Source organism: Pelodiscus sinensis, unplaced genomic scaffold (genome assembly GCF_049634645.1).
Source record: "Pelodiscus sinensis isolate JC-2024 unplaced genomic scaffold, ASM4963464v1 ctg37, whole genome shotgun sequence".
Classification (NCBI taxonomy): domain Eukaryota; kingdom Metazoa; phylum Chordata; order Testudines; family Trionychidae; genus Pelodiscus; species Pelodiscus sinensis.
The window spans coordinates 931,219-954,202 of NW_027465869.1; the positions used below are offsets into that span (position 1 = coordinate 931,219).

General features: G+C 50.2%; 3 protein-coding genes and 1 non-coding gene across 4 annotated transcripts in view; 1 reads left to right on the plus strand and 3 right to left on the minus strand.

Moving 5' to 3' along the window:
* The window catches only part of LOC142824070 (uncharacterized), a 408,405-nt gene that overhangs the window by 369,759 nt on the left and 15,662 nt on the right, over positions 1 to 22,984 (plus strand). The window lies entirely within an intron of this gene.
* Positions 1 to 22,984, minus strand: part of LOC142824071 (uncharacterized) — a 142,231-nt gene that overhangs the window by 117,809 nt on the left and 1,438 nt on the right. Inside the window, 1 exon segment of the mRNA XM_075915811.1 lies at positions 21,269 to 21,364. Within this exon segment, the coding sequence (XP_075771926.1) occupies positions 21,269 to 21,364 (96 nt within the window).
* Positions 6,276 to 6,349, minus strand: TRNAT-CGU (transfer RNA threonine (anticodon CGU)). The gene has a single exon. It is a non-coding gene; the product is annotated as a tRNA-Thr (tRNA).
* Positions 11,506 to 21,134, minus strand: LOC142824038 (uncharacterized). Its single transcript, XM_075915782.1, has 7 exons — positions 21,123 to 21,134; positions 20,952 to 21,089; positions 20,624 to 20,646; positions 19,820 to 19,935; positions 19,207 to 19,266; positions 14,446 to 14,559; positions 11,506 to 14,139 (listed from the first exon to the last, which is right to left on the minus strand). The coding sequence occupies exons 1-7, from the start codon at positions 21,132 to 21,134 to the stop codon at positions 12,971 to 12,973; spliced, it is 1,632 nt and encodes a 543-aa protein (XP_075771897.1). The 3' UTR covers positions 11,506 to 12,970.

A 22,984-nucleotide genomic window follows, 5' to 3' on the forward strand; every position in this document is an offset into this window, starting at 1 on the left:
AACTTCTGTGCAAGAAGCCCTGTTATCTGATGCTGCACTATAAATTTACTTGCGCAAGAACGTGCCTGCAGTGTAGACGCTCTGCAAGTTTTTACACAACAACAGTTGCTCTTGCACAAAAAGCCTGCAGTGTAGACATAGCCCTGCAGTGTAGACACAGCCTGAGAGAGACAAGGAAATGAAGTGGCCAGAGCCTCCCCCCAGCAGGCTGGCCCTCAACAGGACGGGCACGTCTACACAGCACCCTCACCTCGAAGTGAGCTGTGCAACGTGAGCGGCTGCCCGGGACCCCAGGGGAAGGCCTGTGGGGAGTTTCCAAGGCAACAGCAACTACAAAGTTCCATAATCTACACTCATGTGACTGTGATTTATTCCTCCACTAGCAAGTGTCTCTGAAGGGATGAGAAATGCAGGGCCCAGGTGCAGGGAGCCGGGTCACATTCTCCTGCCTGAGTCTCAGTCCTGGCTGAAGCCTGGCTACAGAGAGAAGAGGCCAGTGCAAACAGCCCCATGGCAGGGAGGGAGTCAGTACGTGGGTGGGTGGAGCAGGGAGCTGGGGGCAGAGTTCAGCTCTAACTCACTAGGGGTGCGTCCCATACTTCAAAATAATCAATGCGCCTATTTTGAAATAGCTTATTTTGTAATTTGGCGCTGGCTACACAGCATTTAGTTCCAAATAAATCGCTATTCCAAAACCCCTCCCTCCTCCTGCCATGCAGGGATGTCAGAATAGCGAGCCCGTTATAGCTTGAAATAAGGGGCTTGCTCTTAAGATGCGTCTGTGTGACATGAGCACCATGTCCCCTAAACATCCGAGCTAGCCAGCCCACGGGTGTCAGTCTCACAAGTGGCCCTTTCAGAAAGGAGCTTTGGGCAGCTGCAGGGATGTTGTGGGCTCTGGAACAAGGTGGGTGAGGCAGTAGGGTTTTTCAAGGCCAGGGGAATTAGCTCAAGTGGTAGAGTGCTTGCTTAGCATACAAGAGGCAGTGGGATTGATACCCACGTTCTCCAGCTACAACTCAGTTCTTATCCTTTAATTTCAGGGGCCCTCTCCCTCTTCTTACCTTCTCTCCCAAAAGAGACAGACCACACCAGCAATTGCCATGCTGCAAAGCAGAGAGTGGAGATATCCAACTCAGTAGCCTGTCAGGCTCTGTGGTGCAATAGAAAGCATGTTGGACTTCTAAGCTGTAATGATTGATGTGAGCCCAGCTAGATGTTTAAAAGTTGTGGGTTCAAGTCCCAGCAGAGTCACTTTAGCTGCTTCCTCATTTCCAGGATGCAGCTTTTACAGACCAGGCAATCCTTAGGCTGACACTGGGGTGGTCTGGCATCCAGGCAATTCCCAGCAGACCCCAGTGAGGGTGGAGGGAAGGGCTGGTCCTCGGGGTTGGGGCTGGGGGTTGTTCTGAAAGGCTGCAGGTGCCATTAGACTGTTTTGTCCTTCCCTGTCTCTACCAGTGCTGAGCAACACTCAGACTATGTCTACACTACACTGTTCTTCTGGAAAAAGCTACGCAAATTTCAAAACCCAATTTGTGCAGCTTTTTCTGAAAGAGGCTTTTCTGTTATTTGGCCTGTGGACACTGGGCAAGTCACACAAGGGAGGCAGCAGGCAGAGCCAGCCCAATACACCAGCCTCCGAGGGTAGGGGAGGCCAAGTTACAAGCAGCTGCCTGGTCTGATTCATCTCCCTTCCCAGGCTGGCACCAAGAGGAATTCTCAGCTGATGTCACCCCCTCTATCACATAGGGAGTTGGGCTCATCCCAGTAGGTCAGCAGCAGCTGCACTTATCTGGGAACCCAGGGGAAGCAACAGTAGAAGAGGATGCTGTGTTTTTACTTGGTTTTGAACCAGGGACCTTTTACATGTTAGACAAACATGATAACCACTACACCACAGACACATAGCTTAATGGGGGTGAAACTTGGCTGACTGTTCTGTTCCTGGCTCTTTCTAACACCCTGCTCTGCAGGGGAGGGGAATGCACCTTGTGAACACTCCACCTCTTGTTCTCATGGAAGACACTAACCCGAGCTGCCAGCTCCTCATTTCCTCACCAGCCCCTTGAGATTTGTAGCTCAAAGCTGGAGCTGCTGTGGAAGGAGGTGAAGCTACAGAAGCTTCTACTACTCTGGTTCTACTAAAGCTGGACCCCAGGAGTAGACTTTTTCTTTCTAAAACCCTGGTGAAAGCTGAGAGTGAATTGCCTGTAGATGGAGAGTGTGTATTAAAAAAGGCATTACCCAGCATGGGGCTTGAACACATAACCCTGTTCCCCAGTGATAAGTGTGTGTTTTCTTGCCCCTTGCGACAGACACCCCAGGCCGTGGGGCTAAGCACCTCCAGTGGCCTCATTCTACATTGCCTCCCACAAAGCTGGGGTGAAAACCTACTGGGTCAGGCCATGGCAGGGGAACTGACTGGAGACAAGTTGCAGATGGAGCAGAATTAGCTTAAGTGGAAATGTACAGCTGACCCAGTGGCTGAAAGGGGCTGCTGGGAAGCAAGGTGCTGGCAGCAGGAGATTCTCAGTGCCCCATGTTAACTGCCAGCCAACTTGACCAAACCTCAAATCAGCTGGACTAGCAAGCCCACATCACAGTTAGTCACTTGTGGCCGCATCAGAGAAGAGCCATTGGCAGCTGCAGAGACATCCCTGCAGGTGCCGGAGACACCTTTCTGAAAGGGCCATTTGTGAGCTGGCTATTTATAGGTTAGCTAGCTCAGTTGACTAGAATGTGGTGCTAATAATTTCGAGGTCATGGGTTCAAGCCCTATGCTGGCCACCTGTTAGCAGCCTGCTATGGACAGGGATGCAGAAGGCTGAGACCTTTGCAGGTTTAAAACTAATAAAAGAAAATTCTTCTTCACACAGCGTGTAGTCAACCTGTGGAACTCCTTGCCAGAGGAGGCTGTGAAGGCTAGGACTATAATAGAGTTTAAAGAGAAGCTAGATAATTTCATGGAGGTTAGGACCATAAAAGGCTATTAGCCAGGGGATAGAAATGGAGTCTCTGGCCTCTGTCAGAGGCTGGAGAAGGATGGCAGGAGACAAATTGCTTGATCATTGTCTTCACTCCACCCTCTCTGGGGCACCTAGTGCTGGCCACTGTCAGCAGACAGGATACTGGGCTAGATGGACCTTTGGTCTGACACAGTACTGCTGTTCTTATGCGGTTCTTGCACAATAAATTCATGTTGTCTGTCTACACTGCCCTCTTGTGGAAGAGCTTATTGCTCATGGGGAGAGGAATAACTCGTTTGGAAGAAGCCCTGTTTTCCAATGCTGTACTGTAAATTTACTTGTGCAAGAACACTCGTGCAGTGTAGATGATGAGCACATTTTTGTGCAAGAACAGTTTTTCTCAAGAAACCTGCAATGTAGGTGTAGCTTAAGGGTTTATATTCATTTAACGTACAATGGAAGTCCAGGAAAGGTGAATGTCTCCATTAAATAGACACTCTTATAGGGGGCACTTGGGTTTGAATCAAGGACTACAGTGAAACACTCTAACACTGAGCTACACCCTCATGCGAAACACGTGTCTGCAGCCAGTATTGAGAACTGGCCAGGCAACAAGAGGCTTTGTAGACAACACATCTCAGGTGGGACAGACCCTCACTGACCCCAGGGTGTGACTGGTCCTAACAAGGAGTTTGTCCTGAAAGCAGCAGAGTTGGGGCAGGACAGAGGTTCTGTCCACACGGAAAAGTTCTTTTGGAACAATGGCCGTTATTCCAAAATAACAATGCCAGAGTCTACACAGCAATTCCCTTCTTTTGAAATAACTCTGAAATAACAGATGGCTAATTCCAACTTCTGTTAACCTCATTGTACGAAGAAAAATAGCTATTTCAAAATGAGGCCTGTGTAGATGCTCCACTTCTGCTATTTCAAAATAGCCCCTTCCCAGGGCCATTCTAAGTTATTCTTCTTGGGGCTCTATAACGGAGAAAACTTGTCTACATTAAGGAAGCCTCCTTGGACTCATTTTGAGGTTTCCCTGCAGTGTAGATGTGCTATTTTGAAATAACTATTCCAGAGGAGCTTATTCCAAAATAACTGTGCCGTGTAGACGTAGCCAAAGAATCCTGAGAAATGAAGCAGCCGGAGGGAAGCTAGGAGAGCAGAGGCCAGTCTGAGACCTGAGTGTCCCAGGTATCTACAGCATCCCCCCCATCTAGGTCTCATGGTGTAAGGGGCAGCACTCAGGACTCTGAATCCTGAGTTCAAATCTCAGTGGGACCGGCAGGGGCTGGGGTGGTTGCTAGGAGGTCCTCAGGCTTTTCTGCTTCCTTGTCCTGAGGTTCACCAACAGCAGTTTTCCTGGTCTCAGGCCCAATGGAGCTGACTGAGCAGACTTGTGCTCAGGTGCCTGATGCCATCACAGCTGCAGGGCAGGTTGCCCATCTGACCCCTGAGCTCAGCCCATGCGGGAGGCAGCCAGACAATGTGAGCAGAACAGAGGAGGGAGGGAGGATTTGTATATTTTGGGAAGGGTCCTGGCTCCCAGCCACACACCTTGGGACAAAGACCAATGGTCCCTGCACAAAGTGCATTGTGGGAATAAGAGTTGGGGCAGCAGGAAAGGGGCTGGCCCCTCAGCACCAGCGAGCAGGTGGGAGAAGATGGGAGTGAATCCTGCTATCTCTCATGTGCAAAGGGAGCACGAACCCACTTGCAACGCATCTCTCGTGCTCTGGCCTCCACCAGCCCCAGCAGCTTTGTGCCCCTCTAGGGTGGGGTTTTCAGAGAGCAGGGAGGAAGAGGGAGGGGTCTATGGATGCGCAGAGCCCCCTGGCTCTGCCTGTGAAAAGAAAGAACAAGGGCACAGGCAGAAACTTCAATTCCACTTTGTGCGTCTTGACTTTTTCAATCTAAGGACTTTGAAGAAATTTTTTAAATATTTGTTCCAGTGGCACAATGGGTCAGCGCACAGTACTTACATGACCGTATTCATAGGAGATATGCAGAGGTTGGGAGTTCAAACCTCCTCTAGAGCAGTGGTTTTTAGTCCCTCCTGGGCTGTCCCCTTGCAGAGGTTCCCAAACTTTTTGGCATCACGCCCCCCCCCTTTTTGATTTTTGAAAAACCCTCATGCCCCCCTCCAAAATAGCAGCAAACTTTTTGAGCAAAAAAAAAAAACTTGATGGGGGGAGGGCTGGGTCACCTCATGCCCCCCCTGGAATTTCTTCACGCCCCCTCTGGGGGGCACGACCCCCAATTTGGGAACCCATAACCTGCAGTGAACTCTGGGAGAGCTGGGATTCCACACAGAGGATGGGATCAGTGAAATTTGCACTTCCCATATTATGGCCTCATCACAGTGAATGCTGGGTGGCCAGTACTTGGTTCAATGTCATGTGCCTCCTTAAAAAGTTGATTATCCTAAGTGAAGCATTTGCACCTCCAGGTGTGTCACGTCTTGGTTTTCAATTGAACAGGGATTCTTAAAATGTCAGCAAATGCCTCGTGTGTTCTTGTACCAATGCACATAAACCAGGCAGATGGGTCCCTCAACTGAAACCAGCTCAAACCTGCTGTGTGTCTGGTTTCTATTCCTGTCAGTTGAGCAAGGCTGAGATCTGAACGCCCATTGGCTGTTCTGTACAGAAGAACAAGAACCACGTCCAGCTGGAGAGGAATTGCTGTGATCAATCTTCTGGAACTTGATTCAGCCAGTCAAACTAAGACTCACTAAATCAAACCCAGAGGGCACTCCCACCAGCTTCCAGTACTCCTGCTCTTTGCTCCCTTTGGCTTCCCGCTGTGGGGACATGGCCAAGCTCAACTGAAGGAAGCCAACTCCAGTTACATATTGAGGGATGGTAGGAAAAGCAGACACATTGGCCAGATACCACTGGGGGCTACCTCCCCCATACTTGGCAGGTGCCTTGACCAGCTTAGCCATGGATCTTTTCTCCCAGCTGCTCCACATGTTGCCATTGCCCATCCCTTGGGAGGGGAGAAGAGTCACCCTCCATGGCTGTAGCAGCTTTGCACTTGCAGGATCTCTGGGCGCTGACCCCCACCCACTCCAGGGCATCACAAAGGCATGTGTTCCTGGCTTTTCTGTCCCAGCAATTGCAGCAAGAGCCCTGCCTTGCCAGTCACAGCAGCCTCTGTACCCATTCCAGGCTTGTGGTTTCCTTCTTCCCAATGCTCCTCCCCAATCAGCCTTTTCCTGAACTGGCAGTTCCCTGGGTGAACAGGGGAGGCCTCTTCTGTGTCCCAGGAAGACATAAGAAAATGTGAGCAAAGGCCACAGCAAGGCACCACTGGGAGTTGAACCCAGGATTTCCTGTTTACGAGACAGGTGCTTTAGCCAGCTAAGCCATGGTGCCCTCCTTGGAAAGTTTGGTGAAACTGTTCTATTCTATGGTCCCAGACAACACCTTTGACTCCCAAAGAGCAGCCATTCCCCATTTCCCTCCAGCCCTGGCAGTGTCTGGCGCCCTGGGCACAGAAAGCTACAGCTCAGTGGGCAGAGGCTCTAACATGCACATCTCCCCCAGCCGCTGGGACTATAGAGTTTACCTTGAGATTTAGTGTTGCTGGAGGGAGGGAAAAGTGAAGCAAACATTGATCGTCTGGATTAGAAACCCCTGTGTCTCAAGGTTTGGGTTGAAGTCTCCGGGACTGAAAACCACCCCTGAGATCTTATCTGCCCAGAGCAAGGGCAGCAACTGTGAGTGGGGTTCGGAGAAAGTTTGGGCACATGAGTGGGACACTTACATGGCTGGACTAACATTGCTGGCAAAGGACACTGCTCAATCCTCTTGAGCGGGTACTTACTTGTGGGTTGGTTCTGAACCCTGCTTGTGCCCAGGCCTGACATAACCTGCCCCACAGAATTCACACAGCAAATGGGGCTCTCAGAACACAGGGGAAGTTTGGGGGCTTGTTGCCAGGCTGTGGGGTGAAGCATCAAACCAGACCCCTCCTGTGGGGCCTGTGAGTGTTGCAGAATCTGGGCCCCCTGTGCCTGGACAACAGCAAACATGTCTTGGGGCCCCACAGAGACCCACCTGGACTGCCTGGGTCTGGGCCATGAAGCAGGAAGTGGCTGAAGCTGCAGCCAGCCAGGGAGCTCCCTGGCCCCTGCGATTGCCGGCATTAGAGTTGCCAGATGGTTCCACAGAAATCCTGGACTCACTTGACACTACCTCACAATCTACATTCCAGCTTATTTAGAAAATACCCGACATTTCTATTTCCTCATTTACACTTTCTCAGTTTGTTTCCCGAACAGAAAGCTCAAATACTGGACAGTCCGGTTCAGAACTGGACCCCTGGCAACCCTAGCCAGCATGGAAGCAAAGCGTAAGGCTGAGAGGAGGCCTCCTGTCACCTCCCCCGGCCTGAGACAACAGGGCTTCCTCCTCCCTTCTGAGGAGGGAGCAACAGAGGCCGGGCTGAAGGTTTTGTGCTGGGGCTGGAGGCTTAAGCCTGAGCTGTCGGCCTCAGTGGGACTTGCTTCTTCTTCCCACTCCTGCCTTGCTGCCTCCTTTGACCAGCAGCGCACACGGGGCAGCCAGGAGAGCCGGCTGCCATGGGCAGAGGAGGCCAAGGCACAAGCCTCTTGGAGGCAACAGGTCTGGAGCCTCTAGCTTTCCCAGGCTCACGCCAAGGGGCTTTCTGTGGTGCTGGGAGGGGAGGGATGCCAGGCCCAGGCCAGTGTGAGAAGGGGCAGTGCCTGCCAGGGCAGAAAGGGTTGCTGCAGAACGTGAGACATGGCGTTTCTGCCTGGTTTCACTCAGGGGACCTTCCCTTGCTGCTACGGACTCTTCTCCTGTTACTTGAGAGACTGAAATGGGGTCATTCTTGTGGTAAAAGAGGCCAGTGTGCCTAGGCCTCCCCACACAGACCAGAGCACCCCATTGGGGACAGGACAGAGCCTTGAATCAAGCATTTGAGAACACGCTGATCCTCTATTCTGTGACAGGGTATTGCGGGAGGGACCCTGTACACAGAATGGCTAGCTCAGTTGGTAGAGTATGTGACTCTTAATTTCAGAGTTGTAGGTTCAAGCCCCATGCTAGACAATGCCCTCCCTTCAGTTACATAGCAATTCAGTCTTAGCTTTCTCCAGCTCTCAGGTAGGAAAAGTCTGATTTCTCTAGTAGAACCTAGGAGGGAGGACACTAACTGTTGGAAATAAGCCAGGACACTCTGGATGCAGGTGAAAACAAGCAGAGGATTTATTATACATCAGCTGATGGAGTGACACGCAGGGGTTACACTGGTTAATTAACACTATACAATAGGTTATATAGTCAGCAGGTGGACGGAGGAAAAATGATTTGATAGGTCTAGCAGCAAGACGAAATGAGCACATAAGCCAATAGAACTACTAAAGATTACATAATATCTCCGCCCATTGCAAAGTAACAGCTCATTAATTAATATACAGGTGGTTATTGTTCAAATGCCAAAACATGTCAGCAAAACAGTAATAACATTTTAGTCTGCATAGATGATGATGTTGCTATAGCAGGCGGGTATGGCCTTGAGTTGGTGCAGCACTTGGTTCTCAGGCTTATTATCTAGGAGTGAAGCAAGACAGTTTAAGCAAATTTTATGAAAGTTATCTTAAGCAAAATGTGTTATGTTACCAACTGAGACCCTGTTGAGTGTTTTAGAACGTGGTTGCTATGGTGCCCAGGGTCTTTTACTGTCTGCAGTTCTTATCCTGACTGTGGTGTTCCCAGGCCTTAATCCTAGAATGGAGTTATGCTGTTTAGAGGCCTACTAGCACATTTAGGGCTGCCTCAGTTTACCCTACACTAACTGACATTTCCAGCCTCATAGGAGAGCAGAAGCAAATTCCCCCAACCAAGAAAAAAGGGGGGGGGAACACCCCTCAGTATCTGATTGCTCCCCTTCAGCACTCTGTAGCTTCCTGTCCTTCTGTATCAGCTCTGTAATGGGACAATAAGAGCATGTCTACATTGGAGTGTTATTTGGAAATAAAGTGCCTGTCTGACCAGCAAGCTGTTATTTCAAATTAAGTACAAGTTGGCAAACTTCCTACTCTGACGCCAGTAACCCCCATTTCATGAAGAGTAAGGGAAGTCAGAGGGAGAGTTCTCTTCCTTCCACTACCTGCTGTGGATAGTGCCAAAAGCCAAGTTAAGCTATTTTGACTTCAGCTACACAAGTAAGTAGGTGAATTTGTGTATCTTAGTTTGACTTTTGCCCTGCTATGTAAACATGCCCTAAATGAGCTACTAGTTAAGAAGCTGGCAAAGGATCCCTTCCCATGGTATTATAGCACCAGGAAAGGGTACACACCAGGGCAGAAAGCAAAGTAGCTGGGGCTGTCAGAGAGACAGGAGTGGGCCTGAGGGAGCAGAGAAGGAATTGAATGGAGAAAGAGGGGGGCTCTTTCCGCCTGGGTTTGACACAGACCTTTTGCATGGAGACAAATGGGATAACACCACAGAGCAGAAACAACAGGACAGAGGAAATTTTTCAATGAAAGCTTCAAACCCCCCACTTGCAGGAACCGTTTACATCCATCGACATTTACAAAATGCTTCCCCACAAACATCTCTCCAGCTTGTGTGTCTCTGGGAAAGATTTCTGCCAAGCCCAGTCCCAGCCCACTGGTCAGAGCTCCCTGAGAAACAGGACACCCTCACTCCCAACCATGTCCCCAGCCAGGTGAGGAAGGGGAAATGAGCCACAGGCTGCTGCCCGCTGGGTCAACAGATGAGTGGGTTGACTGTTCTCAGGGACACCACAGCAATATCCCTGCTTCCCCCTCGGAGGGGGTTTCCTCAGGGCCAGACTGAGCCATTCTGGCACCCTGGGTAGGGGAAGGGCGCATGAATGGCCCAGCCCCGCCCCGGAACGTGGGGAGGGTGCACAGAGCTGGCGGTGGCATGAGATATATGCCTTGCCCAGCCACCGCTGCTGGTGCTCAGCCTGGTGCCACCAGGAGCAGGCCGAGCTTGGCCGTGCAAGGCCCCGCAGCCACTGGGGGAAGGGTGCTGCTGGTCAGCGCTGTGGGGGTTAAAGTGGCCCCTGCCTCGGGCAACCATTGCAGGGTGGCTGGTGAGAGCTGCTGCAGCTCACGGTACGGGCACGTGGTGCCTGATGGCAGTTATCAGCTGTAAGGGGCACACAGCGCCCCTTATATCAGGTACCCTGGGCAGCTGCCTGGCTAGCCCATGCCTTAATCTGGCCCTGGGTTTCCTGCATAGAACGGCCCAAGCCCCAGCCTCCAGGAGAGGGGTTCCCAGCTGGGGGTCTCCGGCAGCAGCCATGGGATGGTGGGAGCCAGTTCCTGCAGTACAAAGGACACCAGGGCTATGTCTACACTCACGGCTTCTTGCGCAAGTACAGCCGTTCTTGGGCAAGAATCCGCAAAGTGTCTACACTGCCCGCCTGCTCTTGTGCAAGGAAATTTACAGTACGGCGTGGTAAGAGAGGGCTTCTTGCGCAATGCTCTTTTTTAACAGGTGTAAGCCCTCTTGCCCAGGAGCTCTTACGCAAAAGGGCAGTGTGGATGCTCGGCAGGGATTTCTTGTGCAAGAAAGCCCTATGGCTAAAATGGCCATCAGAGCTTTCTTGCGCACGAGAGCGCCTACACTGCCATGGGCGCTCTTGCACAAAAGCACAGCGTGCACATGGCAGCGTGGCCGTTTTCTTGCGCAAGACTTTTCACAAGAACCCTTGCGCAAGATGTTCTTGCGCAAGAAGCCACAAGTGTAGACATAGCTCAGGAGCGGGAGAAACTAACCATCTGCTTTATTTGTAAAGGAGAAACAAAGACAAACTCTTGTCCCCCTCCCCATCCCACTCAGCCTGGCACTTTGCACCCCCAGCCAGGGCCGGATTAACGCATGGGCGCCAACCTATGGAGGCACCTGACTGAAGTGGTAAGGGATGCCGCATCAGGTGCCCCCATAGGTTGCCGCCCTGGGGCAGAGGCGTGCATGCAGCATGTACCCGCTGTCCAGGGTGCAAGAATGGCTCGGGCCGGCCCAACTCTCACACATGGGGGACTGGAAAGTGGAGAGACTCCCTGAGACACCAACTCAAAAGGAATCGCTCTGGGTATGTCTGCACTGAGATAGCAGCCCGGTGGCCAGGCTGGAGCTGGCCCAGCTCAGCTGTACCTGGCTTGGAGGGCTTTGGTTAGGAGATTAGAAACCTACAGACAGGGGCATCTCTAGGAGGAAGGGGGGATGTCACAGTATCAGGGCAGCTGACATGCCCCCCCCTTCTTCCTTTGCTCCAGCCCCACTGCTGAGAGATACTGACCATTGTCATTGCTTAAGCTGCACACAGAGCTTATGGCAAAGGCATATGGTTAAAATACAATGAACATTCTGGTAAGTTATCAGAGGGGTAGCCGTGTTAGTCTGAATCTGCAAAAGCGGCGAGGAGTCCTGTGGCACCTTAGACTAACTGAAGTGTTGGAGCATAAGCTTTCGTGGGCAAAGACCCACTTCGTCAGATGCATCTTCAACACTTCAGTTAGCCTATAAGGTGCCACAGGACTCCTCGCCCCTTTTATTCTGGTAAGTTCTCATTTGTGTTGTGCTGTCTGCACATCTAACTAACCAGAGATCAAAGTGCATGACCTGATGGCCATGACAGAGAGAGAAAACCCACAACACAGGGTAGGTTACTCAACACGTTCACATTTGTAAGAGTGAAACATAAGAAAATGTTTTAAGCCTCAGAATCTAGGAAATAAATAAACTTACTCGTTTTCTTCTGCAGTGGCTAAACCTGCTTTATTTCTTGCCTCATTACATGGCTGTGTTAGTTAAAAAGTTCTATATGTCATTGTACTAAAACAAAAACACAAGTTCACATGAACAAATGATCTGGAGTGGTCCAGAAAACCCCAGCAGGAACTATACCCAGAGACGGAACCAGGGCTCTGAGATGGGACCAGTCACGCTCTGCCGGGAGGTTCATTGGGATTTCCCTGTCCACACCAGGTCTTTTTCCTGCAGTCCTCAGAAGCCGGACTTAGGACCACAGAAACCACACTGGGATTCCTGTGTATGGGGAGCCCAGGCCACTGGTCAGTGACCCTTGGGGTGCATCTACACAGCAGCCTTATTTCGGAATTACAGTGCATGTCTACACAGCAAGCAGTTATTTGGAAATAACATCCACCTGGAGTACTTGGGTCTTTTGGCTGGGCTGCGTCTGAAGGAAGGAGCCAAAGACCCCAGGGTGGGGGAGAGCCCTGGTTTGTAGGGGCAGCTGGAAAAGAGGTTTTAGGGGGAGTTTGTAAAAGTTTGTACTGAAGTTTCAGTGGAGCATTAACAAAGCATTTTTTGTTACCTTTGAGTTTGTAATCTGCTTTGCTCTGCCTGTTCTCACTTATCACCACTTAACTCCTACAGCTTGTACTTAATAAAACCACTTTTACTTACTATCAAGCCTAGTGTAAACAATTACTACCTATGGGAGCAATCGGTGTGCACATCCCCCTTTCATTGCTAAATGGGGCTTACCCCATTCTTTGGGGTTTGATCCCATTTGGGGAGTGCTATCCTAGGAAGCTGGGCCCTAAACTGCTCTCTCCTCAGACCTGAAGAGGTTCAGTGTCAGTACCGCTGCTCAGAGGCGGGGCTGGGGGCGGGAATCTCAGCTCGGGGCCTTGGCCAGGAGAGACTAAGGAGCTGCCCCAGCAGGACCGGGTGGTGAGAAGCCCTAGAGAGCAGAAAGGTGAGTGGCAGTGGCCAGGTCAGTACCCCAGGAGGCCCTCCCCAAGGGGTCTTCTGGGACCACAGCCACCTAGCCAGGCAGCTTAAAGGGAACTCAGGGTATACGTTTCTCTCCTCTGTGGGTCCTCCAAAGGCTAAGGAGATTTGAGCTCTGACTGAAGCTTTCCCCACAGTCAGAATAACTGAATGGTTTTCTCCCCTCTGTGAACAGTCTAATCTTTAACAAAGTCTGACCTGTGTTTGAAGCCTTTTCTGCAATCAGAGCTTTTATAAGGTGATTCTCTTGTATGTATTCTGATGGCTAGTAACGCAGGAGCACTGACTGAAGCTTTTCCCGCAGTCAGAGCAATTGAAAAGTTTCTTTGCTGTGTGGGTTCTCTTATGGTATAAAAGGCTTGAGCTGTGACTGAAGCTTTTCCCGCAGTCAGAGCAACCGTAAGGTTTCTCTCCTGTGTGGATCCTGTGATGGATAACAAGGTCTGAGTTTCTTTTGAAGCTTTTCCCACAGTGAGAGCAGTAGAAGGGTTTCTCTCCTGTGTGGGTCATTCTATGACTAAGAAGGCTTGTGCTGTTACTGAAGCTTTGTCCACAGTCAGAGCAATGGAAAGGTTTCTCTACTGTGTGGCTCTTCCTATGGGTAACAAGGTTTGACTTCTGACTGAAGCTTTTCCCGCAGTCAGAGCAATTGAAAGGTTTCTCTCCTGTGTGGATCCTCCAATGGGTAATAAGTTCTCCATTACTACTGAAGCTTTTCCCACAGTCAGAGCAGTAGAAGGGTTTTTCCCCCGTGTGGGTCCTCCTATGTCTAACAAGGGTTGAACTCTTACTGAAGCTTTTCTCGCAGTCAGAGCAATTGAAAGGTTTCTCCCCTGTGTGGCTCCTCCTATGGGCAACAAGGCTTGAGCTACTACTGAAGTTTTTCCCGCAGTCAGAGCAAGTGAAGGGTTTCTCTCCTGTGTGAGCCATCCTATGGATAACCAAGTGTGAGTTTGTACTGAAGTTTTTCCCACAGTCAGAGCAGTTATGGGGTGTGTCTCTTGTATGTATTTTCTGATTGTTTGTAAAGTGTGAGTGCTCACTGAAGCTTTTCCCAGAGTCAGAGCACTTGAAGGGCTTCTCTCCCGTATGGACCCTTTGATGTTCAGGAAGAGTTTCACAGTCACTACACGTGCAGGGTGACTGTTGATGGGGGATTTCCTGTTGGACGGTTTCTGTGTTTCTTTTCTCCCCTGTGCTCCTGGAGTTACCCTGTCCCTCTCCTAGATGGTTTCCCTGCTGCTTTTCTGGGCTATGCTGACTCTCACAGCTCTCTCCTTGCTCACGTATCTGGAAAACATGTCCATCAGATCGTCTCAATAATAGTCCACATGGAGACACTTGCTCCAGTCCTTCCTGCTGAAGACACTTTTCATGGTTCTCAGTCAGTGTCCCGTCACCTGTTGGAATAGAGGAATGATCCAGACAGGAGTTATTCTCCACGATGAACTGCAAGGAAACTCTAAAAGAGGAATAGAAAAGGGGACACACGCTCAAATAATGGTCAAATTATCATGAGCTGAGTTTGTTGTCCTCCTTCACAACCCGTCCACAGAGAAGAGAACCCAGCCTTTCCTCGCCCACCACACTCTTAGTGGAGTTGAAGACAAGCTGAGCAGTCAGTCAGACTTCATGAAAACACACAAGTTACATCTGCTATAAGGAGACAGAAATTGGTTTCTGAGTCAGTTTAACTGATTGCTCACCTGTCTGGGTGTTGCTGATGATCTCCCCTTCCTCACAGCTCGGAGGATCTGGGACCCGTAGCTCCTCCTCTTGCTCCACCCAGGAGATCACATCAGTTTCGGAGACTGGAAATGCTGTTTGAAGAGCAAAAAACCAAGTGCTGATCTTGTTCATTAAGGTCTTTGCCATTCCTGCTTTCAGAGCCAGGATCCGAGTCACCGACCCAGAGAGGCTTCTTTCCCCACCTTGCAGAGACTGGGCTCTGGCTGGTACAAGATCCCAGGACACACTCACCTGCAGTAAAGATGCATCACTCCCCCACCTTGGGAATGGCCGAGCTCATTCCCCAGGGCAGCTAAGCGCTCTGCTGCACTCTCTAGGGTCCAACTCAGACCCCCTCACAGCCTGGTCTATCCGCCCGGAATCCCACAGTTGGACAGGAACACACTGCTCAGAAGGGGAGCTCTAGTGAGGGCATGAAGGTGTGACACCAAGGTCCCCAGGTAGGGCTCAGACAGCAGCTGCCACATGGCAGGTCACTAGAACTTGGAGATGAAGGACCCAGCAGATGTCTAGCTCCCCAAGTCTCTGTCCACAAAACCCCTGGCTGGTGGGCTGGGCTTGCCTTGATCTTTGGCTCAGATGTTCTACTTGGGCCAGGAGGAGGCAGAGGAAGTTGCCTGAGCATCTAAGTGAATCCTTGGCTGCTTGCTTCACGCCCTGCCTATGTGCCACTCCTGATCCCAACTGCCTGTGTCTGGATGGGCCCTGCCAGCTGCCCACAACAGTTGCCATTCCCATGGCTGCCCAGGGTGGCGCTGGGCTTCTGTTGGGGCAAGCCAGGGCGGAGCTGGGCCGTGCTGCTTCCCTGGTGCTTGTGACTGTTGCTCAGCTCCCCCTCTGCAACCTCCATTCTACTCTGCCAGCAGCAGCCTTTGTGTGGTTTCCCAGTCTGACTCTTGTGGCCAGCCTGGCCTTTGATTTGGTGCCCCTCCAGGGTTGCACTGAATCTATCACCTTTACACCTTGTGAGTGTGTTTCCCTCAGCTTTGGCCCACCCCTTCTTGGAACTTCATTTTCTGTTCAGAAGATCCACCTGGGACATGACCATGGAGATCATTGTGCTACTGCTGTTAAATAAGATAATCATAGTCATCACATCAGAACATTCCCATTGACGTGGCACCCAGCACACTTCGCAAAAGGTTTATTGCAGCTGTGTATGTCCATTCTTTTTGAACTAGAACAGGCTGGGCTTTGGCAGAATGGTGGAACACTGGGGACCAACTAACCAGGAAAGTGCATTCTTGAGCAGGAAGAGGCCAATCAACACACATCTCCACAGTAACTGGAAAAACAGTCCTAAGAGATGGCTCAGAAAGACACTGACCCTTGTGCACAAGAGCGGGATGAGGGGATAATGGATACGGATGTTTTGTTCAAAATAAACAGGCAGGAGACTAAGGGGGTAGAAAACATGGAACATACATCTTGTTGTGTCAATGTATGAGAAGTCACAACAGGGGCATGTTGATGCTGGCTGAGGGGCAGCATTCTCACTGCTGACTTATTGGTACTGTTATTGGGTTGGGACAAGTCTCACTATACTGTGCCTAAGGAGCTGGGACACTAGCATCCTGCTCCTTTTCACAATAAACTTGGCCCAGTGCCTTAGCCTCCAAATGGAGCCTGAATCTTTCTTAGCGGCAACCCTGAACTGTGCTGCATGGATAAGCCGCAGGCTCTGACAGTGCTGCTGGCATCAGAGCTCCAGAAAGAGCCACACTGAACAGCCATAACAATGCTCTGTGGCATTAGCAGAAATTCTAATGGCATTGCAGTCGCTGTGGGAAGAAAAATTATCGATCACAGCAGAACTGTGGAACTCTGGTGTAAATCAGGACCCAACTGTGCTATTGGGGTGCACATATGAAGCTAAGCATTATCACTCTTTAATGTAGGTATCTTTCCCAGCCCTGAGAAATAGGGACACACTATAATAGCTATTAAAGAGAGAGGTGACTGCACACAGAGGCTGCGTCTAGATTGGAATGATTTTCCACAAATGCTTTCAACAGAAAAGTTTTTCCGTTAAAAGCATTTGTGGAAAAGAGCGTCTAGATCGGCACAGATGCTTTTGCGCAAAAGCATCCGTGTCAATATAGACACGGTTTGGCGCAAGAAAGCTCTGGTGGCCATTTTCGCCATCGGAGCTTTTTTGCGCAAAACAATTTTTACCTATCTACACTGGCCCTCTTGCACAAAAGCATTTGTGCAAGAGGGCTTTTTCCCGAGCGAGAGCATCAGTGTATTTGCGCAAGAAAGCTGACAATCATACATTAGATCGTCAGTATTCTTGCGCAAATTCAAACGGCCAGTGTAGACAGCTGGCAAGTTTTTGCACAAAAGCAGCCACTTTTGTGCAAAATCTTGCCAGCCTAGAAACAGACAGAGAGTTTAAGGGACTTGATTAAGGTCACACAGGAAGACTGTGACAGCCAGAGAACTCAACACAGGTTTCCTGAGCATGAAGCCAGACATTCACACAGGAAGAAAAAGTCCCTACTCGAAAATATTTCACTCTAAAAACACAACACAGATGATGTGATTTATCTCCACTGCACACAGAAGCAAGTGAACCCCAGAGAGAATAAAGCTGAACTCTTGAAAGGAAACCCAACCTGTGCCTAAAATGCAAGGAGAGCTCTGCTCACGTTTCTCTACTACAGAGCTACCTCGGACAAAATACTCACAGAGCGTGAACTGCCTCATCCACCCTCCCTCAGCCCCAGCATCCAGCCCCTGTCACTGGCAAGAACAGCATGTCACAGAGACTAGCTACAGGCAGAAAGGACTTAGGGAACTGCACCCACCTTCCACTGGCTCAGCCCACTGCCACAAGGGGAACCTGCAGGCACAAAGATCAGACAGACCAAGAGCCAGACCCAGACCTCTAGTACCTGCTGTTCCTGCCTGAGCCCTTCTACTCACACCTACAGCCAAGGCATAAGATGGGCAAGATAGGGGGGAAGCGCACCGAGACCTTAGCTGTGGGAAGAGCAGCTCCACTGTTACGCCCCTCAACCTGCTTTCCCTGGCTTTCCCTATGGAGGGGACAGTATTTCACAGAAGAGCCAGGATTATTGGGGCAGATACTCATGATATTGGGGGCAAAGACAATGAATGATATTGAACCAAACCCAACCCAGCTACTCCAGAGCCCACCCAGCTTCCGATACCCGAGGGGACAGGAATCCTTACTCAGCCAGTTCACAGCCTCATAATTCTCCTGCATCACATCCCTGTAGAGGGCACTCTGGCCCGGGTCCAGCAAAGCCCATTCCTCCTCAGAGAAATACACAGCCACCTCTTGGAAGCTAACCAGCTCCGCCACAGCCATTTCCTGTCCCTGGCTCTGAAGACCGGGAGCTGCGCTAGAGACTGCATCCGCTAGAGGCTGTTCTGCAGCCTCGCAGGGGGAGAAGGCAAATTGGAGACATTTCAGAAGGGGCTTTAATCCTTTCCACACCCCCATTCTCCCCACACTCTGTCCCTGGTGATGTGACACACGTGTTAGATTCTACCACTATGGACAAAAGTTTTAGTCTAGATATTCCATTAACAGCGCACGGGATTTAGATCCCAAATCCATATTCATTTCTCTCTGCACCTGGCTTGAGTTACAAGATTACTGCATCTGCAACAATGGGATATAGTTCTCAGCACCCAGTGTTTCTGATAACAAGCCACATATTCATCTGCCTGAACATGGACATAGGCCAAATGTAGGCTGTTGTATTTGAAAGCCTTAGTCTTCATTCACAGATTTGCAGCATAAACATTGCTCTCATCTCACAGAAATGTTATAATCCCTTTCCAAAACAGAGAATCAGTGAAGGTAAGCATCTGAATGGTGGTGTTATTATTAAATACGTGTGCTTATTATTAAACACTTGCGCTGAGTGTTTGCAGGATGAGATCTTAAGATTCATGGGATCAGAAGATATCCTCAGTCATGCAGTCTGACCCCCTCAGTGGCACAAGCCATTACACTTAGTCCAGTTACCCAGGCACAAAGCTCTGTTTCCCCACAGTGTATTTTCTAAAAAGTCCCCCCAGTGATTTGAAGACATCAAGAGATGGGAGAATCCATCAGTTCTTTGTTCATTTGTTTCAGCAGCTAAACCGCTTCCCTATCAAACATTTGTGCCTCTTTTCTTGTCTAAAATAGTCTGGCTTCAGCTTTCAATTATTGGCTCTCACTGAGCCATATCCACTCATCAGGGTGGGTAATTCATTTTCATGGGGTGGCCAAACGGAAAGTGGCTGAGAGCTGTACTCTTCCGTGACATAAATGCAGGAAATGGAGGATCCGGGATGGGCACTGGGAGGAGGAGGATGCATGGGGTAACGGTTTGGGATACAGGACAGATAGAGGGGTCTAGGAGGGAGTTTGGGTGAAGGAGCCTTTCAGCCTATTTATTGTTTGAAACCAACCTTATATTGAAACTGACTGAGCAGTGAAATCTGAGCCTGAAGGTGCCGTACGTTTTGTGCTTTAACTTCACCCCTTTAGCATCACAAACCTATCGACCAGTGTTTCTCCAAATGTCCACAGGTCCCCATGCAGCAAATCTCGGGCTCCTCATTGATCACTGGGTGATTTAGGGCTGTGTGCACCGTGGTCACTGGGTTTGGTTGGTAACTCCAATGACAATCCCATGAAGAAGTTTTCACAGGAATTCTCACATCACTTAAAGAATTTCCACCAGCAAACTCACCTTGTCTGAAAGCTCCAAGAGATTTTCCTCTTGCTCTCTCCAGTGCAGAGGGCAGAGTGTCTAGTGGGGGAAGGGATAAGAGAGGTGAGATTCCAGGCTCTCCTGTTCATAACAATGTCCCACTCTGAACTCTGCATTTCAATTCTATAAGAGACACACTCAGGTATTTAGTATGAAAAGAGTCTGAAACTTTCATTTTCTCTCTCACTCGGGCACCTTCCAGCAATGGAGCCAACATCCCTGCAGCCTCACACCTGTCCCAGGAGAGACAAGCTGAAAATGAGATTTCCTCTTCCCTCCTCATCCCCTTCCACTTGGTTTCCCATTCACTTACTGCCCCTTATCATAACCTGGAGCTGTGGTGGCGGAACACGTGGCCATCACAGTAACTTTAGCCATTTTGATCTCTGAATGGGAGGTTCAGTGTTTGCAAACCCCTGGTTCTATCTGCAAGCAGTTGGGTCTGTTCGCTCAGTGTCTCTAAGGAGAGCAGACTGACGGGGCCATCATTCTCCACGTGGGAATTGAGGCAGGGGAAGGTTGGCTTCAGAGGCCAGATTCAATAGTCTCAGATACTTGAACCGCTTTCCCCTCATCCATCCCTTCCAGGTACCTTTGAACTCCCTCAGAGTCTCCGACAGAGCAATCGTTTTCTGGGAGAAACCTCTGACTTGTTCTTCCAGTTCAGGGGAAATCTCTTCCAGCAGCTGGAACTGCCCCGTCTCACACCTGGACAGAAACAATTCAATGTGATTTTATGTCATTTACTGCTGATAAGTTCTGGCTAGTAAGTCTCAGCTCTAACAGGCCTGGAGTTAGAATTCCTCCAATTCTCGCAGCCTGAGAACAGGGACAACACATCCCATGGCCATGCAACCTTCCCCTCAAAGATCCCATTTCTGTTCTTCACTTCTGTCCTGGGGAGACTGGCTGGGGGTGTAAAGGGGAATAGAGTCTCCATGGCCAACTCACTCCTTGGCCTCTAGATGCTGAGGGACAGGAGGTTCCCATGTGAAGGGCTGAAGGAATCTGTCCAGTAGGGATTTGATTGAGACACCAGCTCCCCTCAACCCAGCTCCTTCCACACAGGTCTCCAAACAGCCCTCGAGTGGGACAGACTCTTGATCCCTGCTTTCCTGGGCTGAATGTGCTCAGTATCCAGCAGTGACAGGCCCATGTTCCACCCCACAGTCCTGCAGCAACCAATCCCCAGGGAGGTGACAGCTCTAAGAAACACTTGATCCTGAATGGGGAATTCCAGAGTCTAAAGTGCGAGGATGAGACCCTCAGAATTAAATGCATCAGAGATATTCATGTCTAACATCTGGCTGTAGAGCTCTGGGGAGATGTGGTGCTAACATCCGCTCCAAGCCTTTTCCCTGCTCTGTGCAGTGTGAGGGGAGTGAGAGCCACGTACCTACTCAGGGTGCTTCTGCCATCCTAGAAAAGACACAGAAAAGAATCTCAGCCCCATTGGACACACACAGGGGACCTCTGAGAAAGGATTTTGCAAACCTGGGAAGAGAGGCCCTGCCCTGGCCCCAGGAACATGGACCCCCTGAGTGAATGGGGCTTTGCCATCTCTAATAGATCTGTGCCTGTAACTCTACAAAGCACAGGAGTCATTCACATGGCAGCAATGCACAAGGTGTTACACTGAGATCTGACAACTGGGACTGAGCACTTGTGATTCAGAAGCCGCTCTTCGCTGTGTGAGGGCTGAGATGTTTGTCCCTCAGTCTCACCTGCAAGAATTCACTTGCTGGGTTCTGACATGTCCCCTCCAGCTCACCGATCCCCTCGCTGATACGGGAAATCTGCACAGAGAGGTTCCTGACAGTGTCAATCTGGAACCTCACGACCGCCTCATCTAATTTCTCCAGCTGCACTCATGCACTGACACGGATGCTCAAGGCCTTTTTACACATGGATCTCAGCCAATGATTCATAATCCAGGAGAAACACAAACAAGCCCAACCTCACCAAGGCCACACAGGAGTCTGCCTCCTAACACAGCCCTCCCACTGCCAGTCCCTGCTGGTCCATAGCCACAAGCACTTACCAGATACTCCTGGCTTTTCCCTTCTGCTGTTGTTTTCCTTCTCAGCAGCTTTTCTCTCTCCTCCTTCAGAGTCTTCAAATGAGTCTCCACTTTTTCCTGAAGAAACAGATATAAGCACAAAGGCAAACCACATTAGATGTTGGGAGCCTATTTGTCTGCCTTTAGGAGAGTCCCAGTTTTGAGGAACTCTGCCTCTGTCCAGTAGGGAGTCAGCCCTGGACATGGCTTTGTCCATAGAAAAATACACAGGAGGAGACTGCAGACGCAGGAGGACACCTACGAGCATGGGGGACAGATCGGTGGTGGCACCTTCATAAAGAATGATGCAGGTGGTTAATAATACTAATCACATAACCGATTACAATTTTATCAGTGACAGTATTTTTTAACCTGCTGACAGGCAGGGTTGGTAGTGGAAATGGGCTCTCCTGGGGCCAGAGATCTCTTGCGAGGTCTGCCGGGGTGGCCATAACAACTGCAGGCCAATGGGAACGCCCAGCAGCTGCAGACTGACGTTAGCTGCCAGAGGCAAGTGGGCACTTCAGGGGCAGTGGGGAGTTTAACCGGTAATTGGCACCGATAAACATTAGCTCATCAGTTAACCAGTTTGAACTCTTGCTACAATCCAGTTGAATCCCAGTTCTGCCTGGCATAGACTTGTGCTTCCTGAAACCCTGCTATGGGTGGAGTGAAGGCACTCAGGGCCCCACACAGCATCCAGCCCAGCAACCTCATCTAGTGCCAGCTGCTGCATTACAGTTTAACCCCTCACGGAGCAGCCCAGAAGTTCAGCATCCCAGTGGGAAACCTCTTCTCCCTGCTGAGCCTAGGACTTTATCAAGGCATCTTTCTCTCCTAAGAGCCACACTTCATCACTGTTCAGTGATGCTGAGGGACAGGGAGCAGTGTAGTCTAACAATTGGACCAGGGTTCAGGACCGAACTCTATCCCTGATGTGTTTGGCGACTATGAGCAACTTGCTGCCCCACCTTCCCGTCCCACAGTTTGTCTAACTGGACTGTGACCTGCTCAGAGCAGGGACTTTCCCGTGCTGGGTATTGTGCGGGGTCACTGCGGATCTGTAAGGCAAATGACAGCTTATTATTCCTGTTCATTCTATCAGTAACAGCTTGTAACTTCCTCTTCTCTAGTCCCAAGGCAGCTCACTGACAGAGTGGCCTGTAGCACCTGTAATCTAAACCTCTCTGATTATTCACACCTTCCCTTGTGCAAACACCCCTCCTGCCACCAGTGAGGGCTGCGTTTCAGGATTTAGAGCCTCAGAGAAACATTTCCCACATCAGGTATCTGTAAAGACTTGACATAAGTTGCCACAAAGCCAGAACATTTACTTTTTACAGTATCTCTTGAATCATGAAGGCTTTACAGAACTGGTCACCAACCAGTAGGTCGGGATCTACAGGTAGATCTTGGAGCCTCTGACAGGTGATCTTGACTGGTTTGGCTAAGAGGCTATCAAGTGCAGCACTTCAGCTGCCCCCTCTCCCTGCTGCTGCACATCTCCTGCCCTTTGCCTTGGAGCTGTTTCCTTCTCCCACTCTGCATTCTATCTCCACAAACAGAGGGAGTGTGTAGGCTGCTTTTGAGAGTGGTGCAGGGGTGAGCCTTCCTTAGCCCCACTGCACCACCACAGAGGAGCCACCTGTGGTAAGCAGTGTGCAGCTGGAGCCTGTATCCCGAATCCCTGTTCCAGTC

Bases quoted from the DNA above. Each gene is read 5' to 3' on its own strand.
- LOC142824038 (XM_075915782.1), bottom strand. The intron at 14,560-19,206 runs GTGAGTTTGCTG...CTCTTCAAACAG, and splicing joins TCTTGGAGCTTTCAGACAAG to CATTTCCAGTCTCCGAAACT. The intron at 14,140-14,445 runs GTGAGCAATCAG...CTATTCCAACAG, and splicing joins CATCAGCAACACCCAGACAG to GTGACGGGACACTGACTGAG.